This window comes from Natrix helvetica (assembly GCF_964273705.1).
Source record: "Natrix helvetica genome assembly, chromosome: 8".
Classification (NCBI taxonomy): Eukaryota; Metazoa; Chordata; class Lepidosauria; order Squamata; family Natricidae; genus Natrix; species Natrix helvetica.
Window position 1 is genome coordinate 8,786,899 of NC_138559.1, and position 24,268 is coordinate 8,811,166.

The following is a 24,268-nucleotide window of genomic DNA, read 5'->3' on the forward strand; positions in this document are numbered from 1 at the left end:
AGCTGATAACCCGGTATTTATCTTAATCCACCCATATGTCCTCAAAAAAATTCCCGGACCAAATGTAATTTCTAATGTTGGATTTTCCCCCTTACCAGAGGGAACACCCTTATGGAGTACGGTGAAGCCGTTACCATGGCAACTGCACTGTGCTGTACAGTAGAAGCCATTTTAAGACACAACAGGCTGTATCTTAACAGAACACACACCCCGAGGGATGTTAGGGGTGTCTTACCCCCACAGTATTTGTTTCCAGAGAATAAGTCATCTGTGTACCATGTTTGGTTGAAATTGCTCGAGGTGTTCCAGAGTTATGCTGCAACATACACACACACACACACACACACACACACACACACAGAGCCATCTTTATATATATAGATTGATAATCTGGCTGAGTCTGGGGGAGGGGTCAAATGTATCCTAAGTCTTGAGTCCTTGAGTGCTCACAAGAGATCCAAGTCCAGACCAGCTTGAATTCTTTCTATTCTTATCTCCCACTCATTTCCATTGACCATTAGTTGGCCGGTATCTTGTAGAGCGCTAAAGCTTGCAATAAACCTTTGTACTCCTTTGAACCGCTTGAATCTCCTGATTTCCCAGGCGCTTGTATCAAATATTACTGTCCTGCCTCGGTGTCCATTGACAGGGTGAGATGAAAATGACTTTCCTGTTTCCTGACCTCGTAGCTTCAAAGTGCAAACCTATTCAAATTCCTTGGACCGTACACACGGAATCATTCCAGTCCGCTTTTATTTACAGATATACAGACGATAAATAAATGCCAACAACTTGACCACAGAGTTGTGGCTCTCTCCAATTTGGTTAACCATGATGATCAAATAAACTACCCAGTTGGAAAAAAAAAAAGCCCCAACAGAGAAGTAATTCTTTGTGGTCAACGCTACCGCCCGCTTTCTCGGATTTATGATTTCCCAATTGCTGTAAAAAACAAAAACCCAAGCAGCATAAACACTTTAGCTCCCGCTCCCTGAAAATCTTTAAAGACTTCAATTCTCCTCTTCAGCAAAGCATGATAGATAACAAAGGTAAGTAAATCACAACTTTCTTGCCATCACATCTGAAGGCCAAGGCAGAGTGTGAAAAAAGAATAATTTTAAACCAGAGCATTGAATTCCTCAATAGGTGTGTGTGTGTGAGAGAGAGAGAGAGAGAGAGAGACAGACAGACAGACATAGAAAGAGAGAGAGGAGGGGGAGAGGGAGGGAGGGAGGGAGGGAGAGGGAGAGAGAGAGAGACAGACAGATGGAAGTGTTGGGAAAGAGATTTGGCTATAATGGTCAAAATATGCTTTTCTGATGACAAAATCAATCTCTTGTTCAGAGACAGAGGAACTACCATCCAGCACATCCCTCCTATCCCTACAGGAATCTTTCACTGAGGTCCACAGGTACAGGGATGCTTGGCCGCTTCAAGCAGAGGGAATGGAAGCCATAGATAGATAGATAGATAGATAGATAGATAGATAGATAGATAGATAGATAGATAGATAGATAGATAGATAGATGATAGATAGATGATAGATAGATAGATAGATAGATAGATAGATAGATAGATAGATAGATAACGAAAGTAGCCTTAAGAAAAAGACCTCACCAGGTGCCTGATGAGCTGGTCTGGACCACAAGAGATGTACAGGATATCTCACTACAGAAGACACAGTCTAATGTGTCTTCCCAAACCTCTCCCGCTGCACCCTTTTCTCCTACTGCCCTGTGTGGTAGTTAAGCTCCAGAAGGCGAAAGAGAAAAGGCATCCTTGTATGATCTCCTACAGATGTTTGGAACGGCGACATCTTCTCTAGCATCTGCAGGAAAACAGCTGCTAAACAGGTAAGCTTGGCTCCAAGGCTCACGTCTTTCCTATTCTCCCCTTTGGGATCGTATCACCGGGTAGTGTGTGCAATTAAGTTATTAAAAAGTCATTACAAGGGTAAGGCAAGCCACATCCTGTATGAAACTGGCAGGAAGGACGCAGCAAGTCCTTGGCATCGGATCCTTTCCCCTTCCTCCAGAGGAAGATTCCAGAGCTCCAGATCATCTCTGACAACCAGATGTTTGTCAGTAGTCTCGTTCCCATGAATGTTGCCAATCTCTTCAGGCAGAGTTCTTCCTGGAAGACGCTCCTGTCTTCCTCAAATTCAGGGACAGGCACTCAAACAGGGGCAGGGAGAGAGCCCAAATCATTGCTGTTTTAGGCAGGACACGCAGCTAACCCTGGCTGGGAGCTTCGCAGCAGCCCTATCGATGCTTGTAGGCCAGCAAGGATTCAAAATCTGGAGAGCAAACCAGCTTGTGCTTGACGTGGCCCAGGACGATTATCTCGCCGCTCCGATTGTCCCCGATGCTGACCGACACCAGCTCCTTTGCGAGACAAAAAAAAAAAAAAAGAACAATTACTCCAAAGCGTCTCCAAAGTAAAAAAGTAGAGTAAGTGTTAAGACCTAGTGTATTTTTCAGAGTATAAGAGGCACCAAGATTTTGAAGAAGTAAATTTAAAAAAAAAACGTTTTTGCACTCTGCAGCCCTCCCAAACCCTCCGAACGCCTCATTTTTTGCAAAAAAAAGGGGCATGCATAGCTTTTAGGAGGCTTGTAGAGTGCTCCTGGGGGGCTGAGGTGGGGGCAAAAATGAGCAAAAACTGGCCCATTTTATGTTCATTTTTGCCCTCCCCAGCCCCCAGGAACATTTTCCAGGCTCATCTCCATGTCCATTTTGGTGAGGGGGCTGGGGTTTTGGGAGGCCAAAAATGCTGTATTCAGTGTATAAGACGCACCCAGATTTTCTCCCTTTGGGGGAGGGTGCGTCTTATACTCCGAAAAATATGGTAATCCAGGAACCTTTGCAGTTCTGAGGAAGCAGCAGATTTTGAGCGTCAGCATAAGCTACTCAGTAGGAGGTCTCAGCCAGGTGCTCTATCGGCTGATTCCCCCCCCCTGCAAAAGCCCTTTAGGAATCTAAACAATTCCCAGTCGTTTAAATTAGACCAGAGCAAAATGGGGAAAAAAAATTAAAACCTGCTCTATCTTGAAAGCGCAGGACTGATAATATCAGAGTGTTTTTTTTAAATAATAACAATAAACAAGGATATTTGTTTAACTCTTCACTCCTTTCTCGGGCCAGTAAGATTTGATTATTCGTCAACCTAGACATGTGTTTCTCAACCTTGGCAACCTGAAGATGTCCGGACTTTAACTCCCAGAATTCCCCAGCCAGCGAATGCTGGCTGGGGAATTCTGGGAGTTGAAGTCTGGACATCTTCAAGTTGCCAAGGTTGAGAAACACTAACCTAGACACATGATGGAGAAGCTATGGCACGTGCGCCAGAGGTGGCATGCGAAGCCCTCTCTGTGGGCACGCATGCCGTTGCCAGCTGCTCTTCGCGGGCGCCAGAGTGTCAGAGAACGGCCCAAAAAAACAGCCAAAAAACTGGCATGTGTGCACCGGCCAGCTGGTCTTTGGGTTCTGGCACATGCATGCCCTTTTCGGTTTGGGCACTCGGTGCTGAAGAGGTTCTCCATATCACTGTTCTAGACCATCATTTCTCTATCTTAATTCCATTCTATTTTGATTCCTGGATGTTCCAGGAATTTTCCCCGCTGATCCAAACCCAGTTTTGGCATTGTTCTGACTTTGAGCAAGGAGCTGTCATCACTATTCACCCTCTCATGCATAGCTTTTTTTCTTTCTTTAAAGGATATTTGCATATATACGGTTCCTCTATAATTTCTAGCTGTCTACTTACACCAGGGATGTCCAACCGTGGCAACTTTAAGCCCTGTGGACTTCAGCTCCCAGAATTCCTCAGCCAGTTATGCTCCGTCCACAGGTCTTAAAGGTTGCCGAGGTTGGACATCCCTGACTTAAAAGAGATGCTTTTTGGAAAACCTCTTCAGGGGCTATCTGGTGCCATTTGGAAGAGAGAGCATGGGACCAAATTGGGTGTATCCATTACGATCCTCTCATCAATCGAAAGTCTATAGAGATTCCCAGTCATCCAGCGCATGGTTATCCTAAAGGTGTTAGATTATCCTTTGGGAAGCTCTATAGATCTTTAGCTAGGCCCTTTGAGATGAACAGCCTTTGATTGGTGTGGGAATATAAACGGATTTCCAAAAAAACTGCAGAATACAGGAACCATTTGCACCACTCAGGTGACCCTGAGGACACAGAGAAACCTCCAAGTGCTTCAAGCACCTTCTAAAAGGATAAATGACCAGCTGTCTGCAAGGAGTATAAACCCTTCCCTTCCTCACCCTCCTGTCAGAGCTGAAGAAGCTTCTTGGATGAGAAGCGAAACATCTTCAAAAGAAAAAAACAAAGTCCAGTTGCATCCTGAAAAAAAGCCCCTTTGGTACAACCAGGGTCTTGATGACTGAGAATCTCTACAGACTTTTAGCTATACAATTTGGGGATGAAGACCCTTGGAACGGTGTGAGAGTAGGAATGGATTTCCAGAGGAAAAATTGCAGACTACAGGAACCATTTTCACCACTCAGGTGACCCTGAGGACACAGATAAATCTTCAAGTGGCCTCAACGACCCTCTAAAAGGATGCAAATGACCAGCTGTCTGCAAGGACTATAAACCTTTCCCTTCCCCACCATCCAGTCAGAGCTGAAGAAGCTTCTTGGATGAGAAGCGAAACGTCTTCAAAGAAAAACCAGAAAGTCAAGTTGCCTCCTGAAAAAAGCACCTTTGGATCTCCCATCAGTCTTAATGGCTATTAAGTCTCTAAGTCTAGACCACACCCTAAGAACCTGAATATTTCCAAATCATATCAACAGCATTTGGGATGAGGATGTCACCCCGGCCTTTTTCTAGCTGCCTGTTTCTTGCAATTGCTGTTCCCAGATACACAGCCATTGAATACTTGGTATTTGCGTTTCACATTGCATCACTGGTCAAAAGGGGCCAGCAGAGACTATACTACCTGAGACTTCTCAGAAAAAAACAACCAAATGAAAAACTGCTGGTGACCTTCTACCGCTGCACCATAGAGAGTATTCTAACTTGCTGCATCTGTGTATGCTTTGCCAATTGCACAGCGGCAGGTAGGACAGCGCTCCAGAGGGTCAACGTCATTGCCCAGAGGCTCATTTGTTGCCCTCCCCCCTCTTTGGAAGAGCTTTATAGCTCCCGCTGCCTTAAGAAAGTTCAAAGCATCCTTAGAGATCCATCTCATCCTGGGCACTCTTTTTTTTAAAACTATTACCATCTGGCAGACGGTACAGGACAATAAAAACAAGGACACATAGGCTAAAAACAGCTTCTATCTCAGAGCAGTAACTGTACTAAAATCTATGGTATAGTGCAATATTAATGCAATATCAGGTTTTCAATTTCAAATATATAGCATGCAAAGGATGTGTGTTTGTGTTTTTATTTTTATAGTTATAATGTACACTGAAAATGACATTTAATTTCGTTGTACAATGCAATGACAATAAACTAAACTAAATTAATTTGAGGTGGCCTTTGAAGGGAGGCCCCCTACTCCCACCAGTGCAAGGTATACCTGAAGAAAGGAGCAGGGTGTTCCTGTAGTTACATCAAGAGTCACCTGGCCTAGAACAAGTTGCACCTTTCCTGATTTGCGGATCAGCAACTTCCCCACCTGCCCTTCGGAGAGATCCCCCAGGGTGCAGGTATTCTCTGCTTCCTTGGTCTCCTAGAAAAGCAGAAGTGGACAAGTTGAGGAGCTGGGAAGAAACCAAGATTAAAGGATTCGGAAACTCCCACTGCGCTCTCCCTTAAAAACATAATTACAATCCTATTTTATTTTCTTTTTTTAAAAAAAAAATTCTTTACAAAATACACACACACAGAACTTAGACGTTACAAACAGGAGCTTCCTGTTCCTTCTAACAGCAATTTCAAATCGATATAATTCTCCTTGTTATTTCCCCTTTTAATATATTTCATTTGCGTTTCACCATTTTTAACCCTCTTATTTTACTCATCTATCCGCTGTTTTTATTACCTCTAATACATTTAAACTCTCTTGAGTGCATATATATATATATATTTTAATTCTCCTTAACTTCTATTTTGGAGCTTTATTGGCTTCTTTCGTTGCTCCTTGTTTCTTTCCTCCATCCACCTATATCCATTTTCTCCATATCTGATAATATTCTGTTTCTTCTTTTCCCTGGATTTCTTTTGTTAATTTGTCCATTTCGGTACAGTCCATAACCTTTCTTAATATTTCCTCTTCGACTGGTATCAATTTATTTTTCCATTTCTGAGCGAAGGCAATCCTCGCCGCTGTAATTATGTGTAAAATTACCGTATTTTCTGGCATATAAGATGACTTTTTAACCCCAAAAAATTATTTCAAAAATCGGGGGTCGTTTTGTACGCCGGGGATAAGAAAGGCCATACCAAAAAAACAAAACAAAAGAAAAAGCAACGGCGCCTTTCAATCGATAACCTCGGCGCTTGGGCACATGGATGGATGAGTGCTGGGATGGCTTAATAAGGTCTGGCTGGAGGTCTGGAGGAGGAAGGCGCTGAGCTCAAATTACAAAAGCCCGGCAGCGCAGAGGCCTTCAGCCGGCTTGCGGATGCCTGAAAGTAGGGGGTTGTCTTATATGCCCAGTCGCCTTATACGGCGGAATATACGGTAAATACTGGATTACAATCCTATTTTCTGTGCCTGGACAAGATGAGTTGAATGCCAAGATGCCTATAGAACAGGGGTGTCAAACTCAAGGCCCGAGAGCCAGATCAGGCCTGTGGGGTGCTTAAATGTGGCCCGCGGGGCTGGCCTGGAAATAGCAAAGGACTGCCTGTGGCAGTCAAAATGGGGGCAGCCAAAAACCCTTGCGTGCCCCGTTTTGGCCAGCAAAGTGCTGGAGGAGGCCATCCTGGCTGAAAACCTGACATCCAGGGGCCGCACACGGACACCCTGTGCCCCGTTTTGGCCATCAGGGCACTGCAGGAGGCATCCGTCCTACCTCCCCCACCCCCATCTGGCCTGTCCACGGAGGAGAACTACAATGTTGATATGGCCCTCAAAGAAATCCAGTTTGACACCCCTGCTATAGAAGCAAAAAAGGAAAATTCATTTTTGGGGGGGCAGGAGGGGGGGAGCTTCCTTAGCTTCCACTAATTATAAGATAATTAAGCTGATAAAAACCTAACTCTGTGGAAAACACTTAGGTTCAAGTATTGCCATCCCATCATCTCAAAATATGCCTTTGTAACCAAAACCTGGTGCGCATGGGCCATGCACAGCCCCCCCCCCCCCGTGCCCCCTTTTGGCGGTCAGGGTGCTGCAGGAGGCATCCGTCCCGTCTCCCCCACCCCCACGTGGCCAGCCCAGGGAGGAGAACTACAATGCTGATCCAGTTTGACACCCCTGCTATAGAATCAAAACAGGAAAATTCTTTTTTTTATCGGGGGAAGCTTCCTTAATTTCCACTAATTGTTAAGATAATTCAGCTGATAAAAAAACTAACTCTGGGAAAACTGCCTAGGTTCAAACATTGCCATCCCATCTCAGAATACGCCTTTGTAACCAACGGTTAGACCACCGTGGTTTCTCTAGCAAAATGCCAACCTCCTGGCTTCCATCCGGCAGGCTTCCAGGCCTCCATTTGCAGCCAGAAAACGCCACACGGGTTGCAGTAGCACCTGCAGATTCCTGCTGCTTGTTTCAGCAGGACGAGTACCTGGGTTTTCTCCTGCTTTATCACCATCATCTGCCCATCCTCGTTCTGCACCTCCGTCTTCAGTGGCTTCGTGTCCTGTGTGGGCGGCTGTCCCGGGAGCGTGTCTGGCAGCTGCAGGAAGAGCAGCTCATCCTCCTTGGAGAGACTCAATCGTGGCAGCAGCTCCGCCAGGGAGACATCGTGCGGGAAGGGAGGAGGGGTTTTGGTGGGTGCCGGAGCCTGGGCAAATGGCGTCTCCTCTTCGTCGTGGGGTTCTTCTTTCACTGAGAGCGAGTGAGCGAGCAAGAATCAGGATGAGAGGGGGAGACAAAAATCATACGATGAATGTTGCAGAAATTGGGTATGGCCAGTCTAGAGAAAAGAAGGACTGGGGAGGGGGACATAATATCAGTCTTTCTTTATTTGAGAGGTTGTCACAAAAAGGAGGAGGTCAACTTATTCTGCAAAGCACGACAGGGTAAGCTACGTTGAATTGGCCGCAGCGAATTGTCATAGATCCAGGATGGCGAATCTATGGAATGGCTGCCAGATGTGGCACGTATGTCCCCCTCTATGGGCACACACTTGCTCTTCTGGTTTGCAGCATGCACATGTGTGCCGGCTGCTGGAAAACGGCCTGAAAACAGCAAAAAACACCCCCATAACAGGGCCTTTGGGGGCCATTTCCTGGGCATTTTTTGGCACTGGTGGAAAAACAAAAAATGGCCTGAAAATGGCCCAAAAAACAGCCTGAAAAACAGCCCCAAAACTGGCCATAAACAGCCAAAAAAAGAAGCATGTGTGTGCCGGCCAGCTAGTCTTCAGGTTTCTGGAGCTCCGGCGCACGCACACACATTCTGGTTTGGGCATTCAGTGCCGAAAAAGTTCACCACCGCTGTCTGTCATCGACCCTGACTGTGCTTTGGCATAGCAGCAGCAAGCGAGACGACTGCTTTTTGCCTTGAGCAATGAAGAGCATGAGTCCAGCTGGTTCAGTATCCTGTTTTTTGTAGAAGCCTCACGGCTGCTTCTGAAGACGAGAACACCAAATGACAACAGCCGTATCTCATGGCCTGTTCCCTTCGTAGCCCCCTGCCATCCTAACCCCCTCCCCCCACCCCCAACTCTTCTCTTCTTGCAGGAGATTAAGAGGGAACAGGTTCTTCTTATACAATTTCAAGGCTGCAAAATGCCCCTTTTCATCTGCTTGACTCCTCTGTTCCAGGTCAACCTGAGCCACCTACCTTTCACCGAAGAGACACCCGTTTCCGGCTCCTCCTCTTTACGGCTGACGTTCAAGAGCTTGCTGTCCTCCTGATCATCCCCTTCTTCTTTGAAGAGCCAACCAGAATGCGCCAGAGGCAGCTGAACTGGCTTGTTTCGAATGTCATTTTTTAAGCCTGGGTCATCCAGGAACTGGGACCAAAGAACGAGAGAGAGAGAGAGAGAGAGAGAAAACGGCAGGTTAAAAGAAGAGAACCATTCCTGGAGACTATTTCGCATGCTGTCCCTTGAGTCTGTTTTCTGGACAATGATGATATAGGTGGTTTTTCTTAATCGTTCCTACTTTTTTTAAATGAAAGATGGCCAGTTTCAGCTTCTGAATTGAATGAACAAGCCTCTTCTGACCTAGGCTTCCCAAAAAGCAGGAGGCAGAGTCCTGTCCCGACAAAATCCCTTTTATTAAACGAGTGTGAATTCCTCTCATTCACGTTCAGCAAAGGCCTGGCAAACAGTCTTTCAAAGGAATATTTATGACCACAGACCTTATCTATCTTGGAAAGGTGCCATGCAAATAGTTTCCAAATGAGGTGCTGTGCAAGGAAAGACTGGGCACAGAGTCTCTGAGATTCATGGACAGATCTTCACACTCCTGAAACGAATCTAACGACCAAACAAATTGTTTCCTGCAATTCCACTCCGCTTTTGCTCCTCTTTTATGTCCTATGGGAGGGGCCAATCACCTTCCACCTGTGGCTTTACTCCCAAGCCTATCCTGATTTCTGAGTTGTTCTTTTCTTCTGGCAGCTCTGTGCATTCGCACACTGGGAACAGGCTCCAGCTGTTCCTCTGCCTCACTGTCTAGCTCCGTAGGCACCTGATCACTGCCAGACGGCCTCGACCCCATCTCTGCCTCTGATGCAGAACCCTCATCCGAGCCTTCCCCAGCCTCCAGGACTGGCCCATGCTCCTCCCCAACCTCCTCACTGTCCGACTCTGTTACCAGCTCCACTGGCGGGCCACAACAAAGCCAATCAACCAATAAAGAGGTAGTTTGTGATTCGATGTCAGGAGAGAACACGCTCTTACTTTTTTGAGAGAATACAGGAAGTCTTCAACGGAGCCCAAGACCTCAGTTGCTAAGTGAGATCTTTGTTAAGTGAGTTTTGCCCCATTTTACAAACTTCCTTGCCACAGTTGTTACGTGAATAACTGCAGTTGATAACTTAGTAATCTGGTTCGTCAGTGAATCTACTTCCCCCACTGATTTTGCTTGTCAGGAGGTCACAAAAGGGGATCACATTACCTTGAGATACAGCAACGGACACAAAAATGAACCAAGTATCTGAAATTTGATCGCATGGTTATGGGGATGCTGCAATGGTAACTGTGAAAAATGGTCATAAGTCACTTTTTTCAGTGCTGTTGTAACTTTGAATGGTCACTAAATGAACTGTTGTAAGTTGAGGACTACTTGCAGCTCCCTTACATCAAGCTGCGTATGCTGTTCCCGGCACAAAGCTTTGCAAAATCTCTCCCTGTAAATGCAAAACCATGTTCTGGGCCTGGGACAGCTCTGTTTGAAACATTTTGCCAAAAAGTTCAGTTTATTTTACAACTAGCCGATGACCCGGCATTGCCCACGTATTTATTTATCGGGGGGAAATGTCTGGACCAAACATAATTTCTAATGTTGGATTTTCCTCCTCACCAGAGGGAGCCCCCTTGTGGAGTACTGTGAAGCCGTTACCATGGTAACTCCACTGCACTGTACAGTAGAAGCCATTTTAAGGCACAACAGGCTGTATCTTAACACACACCCCGAGGGGTGTTAGGGGTGTCTTACCCCCGGCGTTGCCCGGGTATTTATTTATCCTACTACATAAATTTGTGCTCAAAAATAATCCCGGACCAAACGTAATTTCTAATGTTGGATTTTCCCCTTTACCAGATGGATCCCCCTTGTGGAGTACTGTGAAGCCGTTACCATGGCAACTCCACTGCGTTGCACAGTAGAAGCCATTTTACGGAAGTACGGTAGAAGCCATTTTAAGGCACAACAGGCTGTATCTTAACAGAACACACACTCCGAGGGATGTTAGAGGTATCTTACCCCCACAGTATTTGTTTCCAGGGAGTAAGTCATCTGTGTACCAAGTGTGGTTGAAATTGCTCAAGGCGTTCCAGAGTTATGCTAGAACGTACACACACAAACAGCCATTTAGATAGATAGATAGATAGATAGATAGATAGATAGATAGATAGATAGATAGATAGATAAAGAGTGAAACACTTCATGAAATGTTTTGCTCAAACTGTTTTGAGAATAAACATTTTGCATGTTTCTACTTCAAGCCCTAACAGATCAATTGTTCGGGGAATACCATGTTATTTAAACAAAGGAAGTGCATATGGTTATCTTGTATGCAGAGTTTAGCCTGTATTTCATCAACAACTGGCAATGTATCAATGTGTGGAGAAATGTTTCCATAGGTACATACTTCCTAAACCTGCCCTTCATTCTTACAGCTGAGATCAGAAAGGAATAGAGAAACAACTATAGATGGGGAAAAAATTAACAGAAAAATGGCACCCTGTGTTAAAATCATATCAGATTACAATGAACTGAAACGTTCTCTATTTCAAGGAACATATTCAATATATACACCCTCAGCTTCAGCTAGCAACAGTGCCTACCAATGACTTAGAATAAGGATCACCAACCTCTGGTCCATGGACTGGCACCAGTCCGCGGCCTGCCAGGAATCGTCTGTGCAAGCAAATAAAACCCATCCCTGCCCATGTGGGATGTAGGCAGCATGTGAAAGCGTGTGCGCACGCACACACACAGACACCAGACCAAACAAAAAACACTCTCCACAGAACTGGTCCACAGCATCCAAAGGTTTGGAGGCCGCTGCCTTAGAGGCTATGAGGATAAAGTCCATATTATTTCGGGGGTTTATGGATGGTTCTTCCAAATGTGGCCATCCCCAAACTCACATCATCTTTCTCCAACATGCGCAGGATCTTCTTAGTCTCTTCGTCCGTCTCCCTCTTCTCTTTCTTTATGTTGATGATGTGGGATGGGCCAAAGTCAGACATATCCACAGACTTATCCCAGGTACCTGCACAGAAAGCACAAATAGCATCACTGCAAGTGGCACATCTCACAGTGGAACTTTGTGGTGCCCGGCTGAGAAGATCCCGGAGGGCCAACACGTTTCATTAAAAATAAGTCCAAAAAAGGCTTTATTAGAATCGCAAGTGGATACATCTGCGCTTATGCAAACAAAGAAAGAGAAGAAAAGTCAAGGAGAAGGAATAAGGAAAAAGAGGATTCTGGAGAACACTGTGATTAATTTATAATCAATGGGACAGCTCTGTTAATGCAGCATGCTGGAGACACATTAACCGTTTTCCAGGATATCTGATTTGACCAAGAGTTTTTGGGTAGGGGAGCATCACCCATTCACCCAAGGACGAATTAAGTACCAAGCTTAACCCAGCATCCTGTTACATTCTGGCAGCTTTTACCAACCAGAAAAATAGGAATCCAATCTGTAAGTGTCAAAATTAATGTCACAAAGAATCTTGTCCACTTCACCCCAAATACCCCCCACTGAACACTGCCATCTCTAATGGACTCGCCCAACCAGCTCTGATACTGAGGATTTCTAAACCAACCCTCAAGATACCGTATTTTTCGGAGTATAAGACGCACCTTTTTTCCTGAAAAGGCTGAAAATCTGGGTGCATCTTATACACAGAATACAGCCTATTTTTGCCTCCTGAAACCCCGCCCCATCACCAAAATGGCCGTGCATAGATCGTAGGCAGCTTTCAGAGTGCTCCTGGGGGCTGGGGAGAGCCACCCCCAGGAGCACTCTATAAGCTTCCTAATGCCCCCCCTTTTTTTTTTACAAAACCCGGGCCCGTTTTTTTGCTCGTTTTTGTCCCCCTCCCCTCCGGAACACTCTACAAGCCTCATAAGGGATATTCATGCCTTTTTTTGGAAAAAAAACCGGGACTGTTTTTGGGAGGTTTGCAGAGTGTAAAAAAATTCTTTTTTAAATTTTGCCTCTTAAAACTTGGTGAGTCTTATACTCCGGTGCATCTTATACTCCAAAGAATATGGTAAGTACTTTATCACAGCTTGCTTAAAAGCTGTCTATCAGATACAACAGACACCAATTTCACTAATTTATCCCATCCTATTGCACAAGTCTACTGGGATCCACACTGTGTACTGTAATGGCTGAAGCTGGTAGTGGGGGAACCAGCGGGCTAAGAGTCTTGAGGAAAGTTTGATCAGTTCACAGTGAACATTAAAAAGCCCAAATCAAGGGTCGGCAACCTGCGGCTCTGGAGCTTCATGTGGCTCTTTCATCCCTCTGCTGCGGCTCCCCGTCGCTCAAAATATGTGTCACAACTGCCAATGTGCGACACCCACTGGCATTCGATTGATTGAGCTTTTTGACCCCAGTAGGTTTTGTGACTCCCGGTGGTTTTTTTTGGTGAAAAATGGATCCAAATGGCTCTTTGAGTGTTTAAGGTTGCTGACCCTTAGCCCAAATGGTCAACCTCCGTACTGTCCCAACGTAATCATTCCCAAACCTTTCTTCCTCATCATTTCCGCTGGGCCTTGCTCAAAGATGGAGTGCGACTGAATAACTTCTGGCCTCCCTCTGCCTCGTCCATGACTTTCCCTCTGCCGATCTCGATCCCGGTCCTTCTTCTCTTTTGTGACGGAAAGGTCCTCCTTGGGCCTAACGAGAGGGAAAAAAAACAACCCCAGAACAAATGTATTCAACTGCTCAGTGAGTCGCAATGGGTCGGACACGACTTTGCAACTAACAACAACAAAGTGCTTTAGTGATCATTAAGCAGTTCATTTATATTAATACATTCCATGAAAACAGCACTGAAAGGGAACTTACTCTTCTTTGATTTTCCTGCTAATGATGTTAGGGGCAAAGGTTTTCTAAAAAAAAAACACAGGAGACAAGAGAACAAGCATCAATTAGGCACAATGTTTTGTTTATGACATTCTTCAGAGTACAGAGTGTGCTAAAATTGAAACTCCAATATTTATTTGATTTGATTTGTATAGCTACCCATTTCCCTTTGACGTGACATTAGGTAGCTTACAATAAAATATATAAATATACTTGAGATCCTCACATTTCTGAGGGAAGAGAATATTTTTAGCATTCTTCAGAGTTGCACTATTTGGAGAAGATACTTCTTTTAAAATATTTCAATATTTAGGGGCCACAAATATTTTGAATTCCTTAACATTACAGTACTAAGCTCTTGGCTTCAAGGTATGCTTCCAGCTTAACCTTTATTATTAGGATTAGCTTTATTGATTAGCCTATAAGCCATATCAAAGCACAAGATTCAAATGCATATCACCAATAAAATCCTATACAATTTAAAATGAGTAGTTATAGGGTAAGATACAATATAATTTAATACATAAATATGTAAAATAGAATAAAATGACATAAAATTATATTTTGGTGTCACCCTTACAATCTACCCCAATCAGTTCCACATATGCAGATCTAAACCGAACCATTTTGTTTAAGCACTGTGCTGTGTTAAATGTTATTTTTAGGTTCTGGCCGCACATAAAGTAAATTGTTTTGATAAGGGGATCTCAATGGGTCACTTGTTTGGTATATAGACTGAGGCACCTGTCGCTCACTCCCTTATACAAGCAACAATCCAATAGGATGTGAGCCAGGTCTTCTACTTCTACCTCTGCAAAGAGACGCTCATTGTAGGGTATAGAGTGGGACCTCTCATATCTGATCATTGTGTCAAGCTGTTCGAATCTCGCTCGTGTAAATGTCTCCCTAAGATGTTTTGGCAGTTGTAACTTCAAATAGCTGTCTGCTTGAAAAGTATGTTTGTACTTGCTCAGCTATTTCAAGTTGCCCACCTTACTAAGGTGGCTTTCAGCTTAATCAAAATTGATTAAGTTCTCTTTCCAAAACAAATGCCAACATCTCGAAATAGTTGAATACCAGCATCAGAAGACATCAAGTAAAATGGACCACTCGATATTGTAAAAATCTGGTGTTTATGTAGAGCAGTGTTTCTCAAACTTGGCGACTTTAAGTCCTGTGGACTTCAACTCCCAGAATCCCCCAGCCAGCTATGCTGGCTGGGGGATTCTGGGAGTTGAAGTCCACAGGACTTAAAGTCGCCAAGTTTGAGAAACACTGATGTAGAGAATCAAATATCCTTGACCTAAACAGCCACTTCACAATCCTCCAGATAGCTCGGTTATTGCATAACCAATTCGAAGAAACAAAAGGAACATTTAGAATCCAGAGAAAAGCTTCTTTCTATTTTTAAAAAGTTGATAGGTATCGCTGCTGCCAAACTGAATGAGATCAACGCTTAATGAAATAAAACTCCAAAGTCCGCATTTCCCCATCTCTCAACGATTGTTAGTATTCCTCACAGCTAACAATAATGACCAAAAGTGGGACAGGTTTTGCCAACCAGAGCAATCTATGTTTCATGCAGATAAGCATCTGTGCCAAATACTTAGAAATAAAGAGATCCTGCTCTTCTTGAAAAGAAGTGTCCTTATCTTGTAATTAAAAGTCAGCATGCTTAGCTTTAATATTCTAGGTTTTGTTTTGTTTTTACTAAATGGAAATTTGGTGAGGAATTGTCTCTCTGAGCAAAACAACTCATCAACTCTCATGTCACATGAGGCCTGGAGCAAGGACTGGCACAGAAAATAGACTGTCTCAACTGATGATTTCGCAGAAGAACCAAAACATTAGAAGAGTTCCACATAGTCAATATTTCATCTCTACTGGGGACAAAACATGCCGTACAAAGTAAGAGCAAAACTGGAGGGAAGGGAACTGTTTTCAATAGAACTAAGCTTGGTAAATAAAGAAAACATAAGAGGCTCCTATCTCAAGTAAAATTCAGTGCCTATACCCGTGATGGCAAACCTATGGCACGCGTGCCAGAGGTGACACGCAAAGCCCTCTCTGTGGGCATGCGCGACATCGCCAGCTAATCTTCCAGGTTGTCGCGTCCATGCACACCAACCAGCTGCTCTCTTCTGAGTTCTGGAGTGCGCATGCGCGAAGACCAGCTGTCTGGCACGCATGCATGCAATGGAACGCGGAAGAGCAGTTGGCTGCTGCGTGCATGCACACCGGCCAGCTACTCTCTTCTGGGTTCTGATGTGCATGTGCATACACGCACGCTCCAGTTTCGGCACTTAGTTCCAAAAAGGTTATCCATCACTGGCCTTATACAATCCATGCACTTTCTCTTGAACCTCTGGAAAAACCCCTGAAATTAACACATTGTTTACCACACTGAAAGAAAAACATGAACATTATAGTGCAGCCTCAAGTTTGCAATGGTTAGATGAAAGAAGAGTCCTAAAATTCTACCTCCAACCTGGGAGGGGGGAGAAAACTTTAGTTGCTTGTCTACGTGATGTAGCCCTATTTACTTTTCAATACTGTTCCACCTACTGCAGCCTTAATCCCCCAATGTTCCATGTAGCTCCCACAATTGTCACCCGTACCCTGAGTCTATATACCACCATTGAGCCCAAAATATGTGTTGCTACTACTATGTTCATGTTGGAAGTGCCTACCAAGGCTCTTTCGGGTTGAAAGGAGTAGCTGGTGACATCACCATTGTCCAAGGGATGCTCGAGAAAGCTTCTTTCATGTCCTCAGTATTTTCCCACCAAAGTGGTACCTATTTATCTACCTGCATTTGCATGCTTTCGAACTGCTAGGTGGGCCCAAGCAGAGACAAATTGACGGGAGCTCATTCCGTCACATGGCTAACTCCCGGGTTTTGAACTGCTGAGCCTCCATACTCTCAAAGGTCTTCTGACTCTGTTCTAGCCACATGGACTACTTCTGCACCTCTTTTTGTTGCTAGTGAGTTTTCTCTCTTTTTGTGACTTCTCTTGCCACAGTTGTTAAATTAACCACTGCAGGTATTGTTAATAATACCGTGAAACTGATTTCCCCATGGATTTTGCTTGTCAGAAAGTTGCAAAAGCCAGTCACAAGTCCCCAGGATAGGTCATCAGTCACAAATGCAGGCCAGCACCCAAATTTTGATCATGGGACCACACTGCAACAGCCATGTGAAAAAAAATGGTCACGGGTCACTTTTTTTCAGTGCTGTGTAATTCTGAATAGTCACTAAACAAATGATTGTCACCTCTACAATTTCTAAGGAGGCACAGTAAGTCCAGTCCATAAATGGCCCAGCCTTAAGTTGTCCTATTGTGTGAATGTGTGTTTTGGGGTCAGTGTTAACTCCTGGCAATTGCTGGTCCATGTCATTTCCTTGGCAAGGTTTTTCAGAAGGGATTTGCCAGTGCCCCTTTCCTAAGACTGAGAGAGAAGGTCTGGCCCAAGATTATCCAGCTGGCTTTGTGCCCAAGTAGGACTAGAACTCACGGTCTCTGGTTTTTTGGCTTGGTGCGTTCACCACCACACCAAACAGACTAACTCAGTGGTTTCCAACATGGGGAAATTAGATTTTCAATGGGGGCAATTTGAACCTTATTTAAACCAAGTTAATGGCCTTTTAGACTTCCTCCGCGTGAGTAAAGTTCACTTTTTGACTAAAGTAAGAATTATATGTCACGGGGGGGAGGGGAGGGAGGGGGGCATCAGGATTTTAAAGATGCTTAGGTGGGGCATGGCCAAAAAAGGGTTGGGAACCACTGGACTAACTGCACCTTAGGAATTAAAAATGCTGCTGCAAGATACTTCCTTAGCAAGAGGGAGCCTTGCCTTTTTGACCCCACCAAGGGTAAGATCTCGGGAGCGGATGGAGGGCAGGCGGCCTGCTGAGATTGGCGCGGGAGTCCTTCTCCCTATTAACCCTCGAGCAGCAGGAAGTGAGGGCCGGGCACTCTCGGGATCACCACTTGAAGTTCCTTCGGACATCTTGCAGGACCTGCGAAAGAGAAGAAGAGTTAGCTGGGGGCAAAAACACCCTTCAAAAAGACAAAACTTCTCTGTTGCCCCCCAGTAGGATGATGGGTCCCCATTCTCCGCAGCACCTTTCCGAGATGTGGGACCATTGCAGCCATCAGCGGTACCCTGTATGGGCTGGGGATGATGGGGTTTGTAGTGGGGATGATGAGGTCTGTAGTGGGGGTGATGGGGTTTGTAGTGGGGATGACGGGGTTTGTAGTCTTGGAACAGGCGGCCCCCGAACTGGACTGGCACCATTCCCAGGTGTGCAGCCAAGGCCCCACACATTTCCTTCAGACGCCCTGCCCTGCCCTGTGATCTTTCCCACGGACTAAAGATCCCATCGTCCCCAACCTTCCCAGGGCAGCAATGGGGGCCGCAATGGTCCCACTCCCACCCCGCGTTAAGGGCGCTGCGGAGAATGGGACACATCGTCCCACGCATCCGGCTTCCGCCGAGAAAGTCCAGCTTCCTTTCCTGAGCTAAAGGAAGGACTGGAGGCCACCAGGAGAAGCACCAGGGATGCCAGTCCGCCCCCCCCCCCATCATTGCGGGCTATCCGCAAGAGCTTCGGCAGTGTCTATCCCCAAAAACCCCCTTCCCATTTCACGCCGCCCTTACGGAAAGCGCCCCCTCGCCTCGTCTCCTCTGCCGGTCGACCCAAGACGGCTTCAGCCTCCCTTCAGGTGTCTCCGGCGGCCCTGCAAACTCGCTTCGGCTCTTCTCAGGGCGCATGCGCGCGCCGTTCAGCCGCCATCTTAGCCTACGCTCCCACGTCTTACGCCTTACATGATCGTCCGCCATGTTTGTCGCGGGCATGGCTTCTTCTCCGCCCCGCCCCTCCCTTCTGGCAGCAGCAGGGCAATCAGCCATCTTGGTCGCGGGCGGATGGTGCGCTACGTTGCATTGAGTGATGGAGAGTGCGTTAGGAGGAAGGATGCGAAAGTAGGAACAAAGTCACATCATTAAAAAAAGCCATTGACTTTACGATTCACAGCACGCGTTTAGTACAGTCCTCTGCTACACCCAACCTCCTACGCGGATCTAATATTTGTGTTTATTTACTTATTTATTTAGAGAACTTAAACTTTCAGTGACTCAAGGCGGCTTACAATTTTTTTTAAAAAAGAACCCAATATACAAAGAGTTAACGCAACAACTCCCCACCCTCCTAATATTATTTTTGCATTTTATGTCCCATTAAATATAATAGGATGTACCTCCAAAGGAGCAATACGTTTTGCTTGATTAGGGGTTTGAATAAAGTCAGGTAAAGGTTCCCCTTGCACATATGTGCTACTCGTTCCCGACTCTAGGGGGTGGTGCTCATCTCCGTTCCAAAGCCAAAGAGCCAGGGCTGTCCAAAGACGTCTCCGTGGTCATGTGGCCAGCATGACTAAACGCCAAAGGTGCAAGGAATGTTGTTCCCTTCCCGCCAAAGGTGGTTCCTATTTTCCTACTTGCATTTTTACATGCTTTCGAACAACTAGGTTGGCAGAAAATGGGACAAGTAACCGGAACTCACTCCGTTATGTTACTAGGGATTCGAACCGCCAAACTGCTGACCTTTTTTTTTCTTCTCTCTCTCTCTCTTTTTAATGTAGCCAAGGAAACTGTCTTTATTCTGCAAGATTTAAACAAGAAGTGACTCGAAATTTCGGCAACAAGTCCAGGAGTGCAGCTTGGCCTCTTCCTCCCCCCCCTAACTCCCCAATTTCCCCCCTCCCCAAAAACCAGCTTGCTTTCACAGGGGAGAGTGGGCGACGGGTAGAAACAGGTCTGCCCTCCCAAAGCAGGGGCATATCCGGGCAGGCTCCCCCAAGTTCTGGCTGGAGGGGTGGGAGTGGGGGCTCCCCAAACAGACGGGTGTCACATGCTTCCAGATGTTGGGTGAAGAAGAAAAGAAGGAGAGATGCTGAAAGTTCCTGACTTTATGCCCTCTCTGACCTTTAATCTTGATCTTGTATTCCGATTGGTTGTCAGACTCCCATGGGGTCATGCAGGGGCAACTCTTTAGGTTATGCTTTGAGTCCAGGTTTGGTTGAGCACTGCTTCTTCCCAGGGGCCCTGTGGTGAGTTTCTGTAGAAGGCTAATCCTATCTTTGTTATGTAGAGTAGACTAGCTAAGGCTTTAGTGTCTCATTGACAAAGGGGGTGGCAGCAGGAAGCTGCAGGGAGCTACTTTGTCTTTAAAAACATGTTTCTCCCTTTTCACTTCCAGGGAAATATAACATTCTGTGTTTTCAATACTTCCCAGGATATCTCATTTTTCTCGGAGAGGGGTGGGTGCTAACTTCCTACAAGATATTAGCATATTTTTCATGAGAAAAGTGAACATCTTTGTAAATGCAAATATATTCAACATATGACAAATATTTTTGATTTTTGATGGTTCCTGGGGGTCTGGGCGGGGGGAGGGGTGGAAGTGAATATGGCACTTCTACAGCTTCTCTCAACAGTAACAAAGTCACAGACATGCATAGACTATGGAGGGCATGTTTCCATTACAACAATAATAATAAAAATATCTAATCCAGGCATTCTCTGATAAACAGACTCAATGCAGGTGGGAAGATTGAAATCAGGATGTGGCTGTTTGACATTTGATGTGCTATAAAAAATATTTGGGCGTTTTTTACTTGGAAGTCAGCCTTTAATTCTCGGTAGGTGACTTGAGGATGTTTGCTTTGAGAAGCATGTAATCCCATAATTAATTGAAGAATGTAAAGAATGTCATACAAGATCACTCACAATGCATGTGTTCATTTAGTCACCTGAAGTATTATACAACCTTTTATTAATGAATGGTTGCAATGAAGCTGCCAATTCCAGACCGTGTTCTCTACCTCACAATCAGAGGTTGAAGGAAGGCTAAAACCTCAGGCAAAAACCATCTCTTTCCCGTCAAAATGTGGCTTTCTAGCTGTTAGGAAATACTAGGGCTTCCTTGGCATTTGTCCTGGGCTGTCTGACAGCTAGATTAATGCTTGAGGACAATTCTATATATATATATAAAAGGCAAGTACCACTCACTCATCACAAAATCTCCAGAACCAGAAAGCCTACAAACTTGAAATTTGGCATATATGTTCCTCTTGGCTTGCTAAGAAAGGATTTTTTGAAACGACCACCAGATCATTAGTAATTCTTATGCAATAATTAACACGCTCTGATGCTAAGGAGAGATCCACTCCCCCTTCCCACCTGAAAAGAACTCTGTTTTAACTGCCAGTTGCCTCACATTCCGTTACCTCAGTTCAAACTGGCAGATGTTCCACTCTTTCACTCAGGAGCGGCCTGGGGCTCCTTACAGTACTAAACATAGGAACCTCACCTTATGTGTTTCAATCACTGACCACCCCTGAGCCAACGGATTCGGAACTGATTTCCTCCTGCATAGCCTGATCACATAGTTTCGTCGCGAAGCACTGGCATCCAGCTATTAGTATACTATGAAGCAACTATTCTGTGGGACTAGGAAAAATGGTGGAAGATAAAATTGCTTGTGACATAAAACCTTCCCTGAGCTACATCAGAAGTGGTATTCAGCCAGTTCTGATGGGTTCTGGAGAACCGGTAGCGAAATTTTGATGGGAGGTGGGTGGGGATTTTGCAGCATCCTTCCCCTGCCACGCCCACAAAGCCATGACCACAGAACCGGTAGTAAAAAAATTTAAATCCCACCACTGGGCCACATGCCTTGTCCCATAAGTCCTGTGAAGAATTTATCCCATCACCAGGATTGCCGTCAGCCACCATTCTAGATGTTGTATTTGGTGGCAACACCATTTCACCATGCAGCTTTTATAGCTGAACATTACAAGTTATCTGTTCAAAAAGTGAATTAAAGTTTTAAAGTTGTTTTAAAGTAGTTTTAAAATAGCTTTATAGTCATTTTAAAGTCATTTTAAAGTAGCTTTAAAGTAGTTTTAAAGTTTTAAAAGGTAAAGTAAAAAAGAAATAAAATAAAAATATACATTCATGTTAGTCTAGAATTAAGAAATTGTTAAGGGCTGCCTATTCAGGTAGTCCTTGATTTATGACCCACAACAGAGCCCAAAATTTCTGTTTATGAGCAAGACAGTTGTTAAGTCAGTTTTGACACATTTTACAACCTTTTGTTGCCACAGTTACAATACAATAGCAGAGTTGGAAGGGACCTTAGAGGTCTTCTAGTCCAACCCCCTGCCTAGGCAGGAAACCCTATACTGTTTTAGACAAATGGCTATCCAACATCTTCTTAAAGAATTCCAGTGTTGGGGCATTCACAACTTCTGGAGGCAAGTTGTTCCACTGATTAATTGTTCTAATTGTCAGGAAATTTCTCCTCAGTTCTAAGTTGCTTCTCTCCTTGATTAGTTTCCACCCATTGTATCTTGTTCTACTCTCAGGTGCTTTGGAGAATAGCTTGACTCCCTCTTCTTTGTGGCAACCCCTGAGATATTGGAAGACTGCTATCATGTCTCCCCTAGTCCTTCTTTTCATTAAACTAGACATACCCAGTTCCTGCAACCGTTCTTCATATGTTTTAGTCTCCAGTCCCCTGATCCTCTTTGTTGCTCTTCTCTGCACTCTTTCTAGAGTCTCCACATCTTTTCTATATTGTGGTGACCAAAACTGAATGCAGGATTCCAGGTATGTCCTTACCAAGGCATTATAAAGTGGTATTAACACTTCACGTGATCTTGATTCTATCCCTGTGTTTATGCAGCCTAGAACTGTGTTGGCTTTTTTGGCAGCTGCTGCACATGGCTGGCTCCTATTTAACTGGTTGTCCACTAGGACTCCACGATCCCTTTCACAGTTACTACTGTTGAACAACCTATACTGTGCATTTTGTTTTTGTTGCCTAAATGTAGAACCTTACTCTCTTCACCATTGAATTTCACTTTATTAGATAGTGCCCAATGTTCAAGTTTGTCAAGATCCTTCTGTATCTTTAGCCTATCTTCTGGAGTGTTGGCTATTCCTGCCAGCTTGGTGTCATCTGCAAATTTGATGAGTTCCCCATTTTTTCCCTCATCTAAATCATTGATGAAGATGTTGAAGAGTACTGGGCCCAAAACAGAGCCTTGGGGTACTCCACTGCATGCTTCCCTCCATGTAGATGCAGTTCAGTGCAGTTGGTCAGCCAGTTACGAAACCATCTGGTGGTGATGCTGTCTAACCCACATTCTTCTACTTTATCTAGTAGTAGGTTATGTACCTTATCAAATGCCTTACTGAAGTCCAAGTACACTATATCAACAGCATTCCTCTGGTCCACTAATTTTGTCACTTTGTCAAAGAATGCAATAAGATTAGTCTGACATGATCTGTTTTTGACAAACCCATGTTGGCTTTTGGCTATTACTTTGCTTGCTTCTAGGTGTTCGCTAATTCGTTGCTTGATTATCTTTTCCAGAATCTTGCCTGGTATTGAGGTCAGGCTGATAGGTCTGTAGTTTCCTGGATCTGTTTTTCCCCCTTTTTTGAAGATGGGAACCACATCAGCTCTTTTCCTGTCCTCTGGTAGTTTCCCTGTGCTCCAGGGTCTTTGAAAGATATAGTTCAGTGGTTCTGAGATCTCGTCTGCCAGTTCCTTCAGAACCCTGGGGTGTAATCCATCCGGTCCTGGTGATTTGAACTCGTCTAGGGTAGACAGGTGCTCACTTACCATTTTCTTCCCTATTTCAATTTGTGTTCCTAATCTGATTTTTGTGGTGCTGTTTTTGATAGGTTGGACTGTTTTCTCCCTTTGTGTAAAGGCAGATGCAAAACATGAGTTAAATAGTTCTGCTTTCTCCCTGTTGCTTGTCACCTTCTTGCCACTTTTTCACTTTGTTATGTGATTGCGCCTTCATAAGTACATCTCAGTTGCCAAGTGTCTGAATTTTGAACATGTGACCATGGAGATGCTACAATGGTCTTTAAGTGTGAAAATGGTCGTAAGTCACTCTTTTCAGAGCTCTTGTAACTTTGAACAATCACTAAAGGAATAGTTGTAATTCAAGAGCTACCTGTTTTCCAAATACTACAACGTAACTTGAAGATATAATAAAATGGATACCATATCATTTTAGGCAGAAAGTCTTGTGTGGAAGGCAAAAATATTGGCTGCAATCACACATTCTAAATTAAGGTTAAAGTTCACTTTGGCTAGTTTTTTCATGGCTAACATCTTGTGTATACATAACCAATATGAGTTATCTAGAAGAGTCATGTTAGTCTATTAACAGTTCCACTGTAGAAATAAGTGAAACCCACCACTGAAATAGCCATGGCTTTCCCCTCTGACACTGCAGACACTGCCACTATAGGTTCAAAGCTATTTTAATAAACTTCAAACAGGTTCATTTATTATCTTTCAAGTCAAAATGTTATCTTCCCTCCA

At 44.6% G+C, this 24,268-nt stretch overlaps 1 protein-coding gene across 1 annotated transcript; it reads right to left on the reverse strand.

The window, feature by feature from the left end:
• Positions 1 to 735: 735 nt before the first annotated feature.
• On the reverse strand, positions 736 to 18,674 carry POLR3D (RNA polymerase III subunit D). Its single transcript, XM_081961326.1, has 9 exons — positions 18,517 to 18,674; positions 17,710 to 17,875; positions 13,837 to 13,880; positions 13,514 to 13,665; positions 11,900 to 12,024; positions 8,920 to 9,091; positions 7,697 to 7,959; positions 5,539 to 5,691; positions 736 to 2,384 (listed from the first exon to the last, which is right to left on the reverse strand). The coding sequence occupies exons 2-9, from the start codon at positions 17,863 to 17,865 to the stop codon at positions 2,262 to 2,264; spliced, it is 1,188 nt and encodes a 395-aa protein (XP_081817452.1). The 5' UTR covers positions 17,866 to 17,875; positions 18,517 to 18,674; the 3' UTR covers positions 736 to 2,261.
• Positions 18,675 to 24,268: the final 5,594 nt, after the last annotated feature.

Bases quoted from the DNA above. Each gene is read 5' to 3' on its own strand.
- POLR3D (XM_081961326.1), bottom strand. From the start codon at position 17,865: ATGTCCGAAGGAACTTCAAGTGGTGATCCCGAGAGTGCCCGGCCCTCA. The intron at 7,960-8,919 runs GTAGGTGGCTCA...ACTCGCTCTCAG, and splicing joins GGGTGTCTCTTCGGTGAAAG to TGAAAGAAGAACCCCACGAC. The intron at 2,385-5,538 runs GTATACCTTGCA...TGTCTCGCAAAG, and splicing joins CACCCTGCTCCTTTCTTCAG to GAGCTGGTGTCGGTCAGCAT.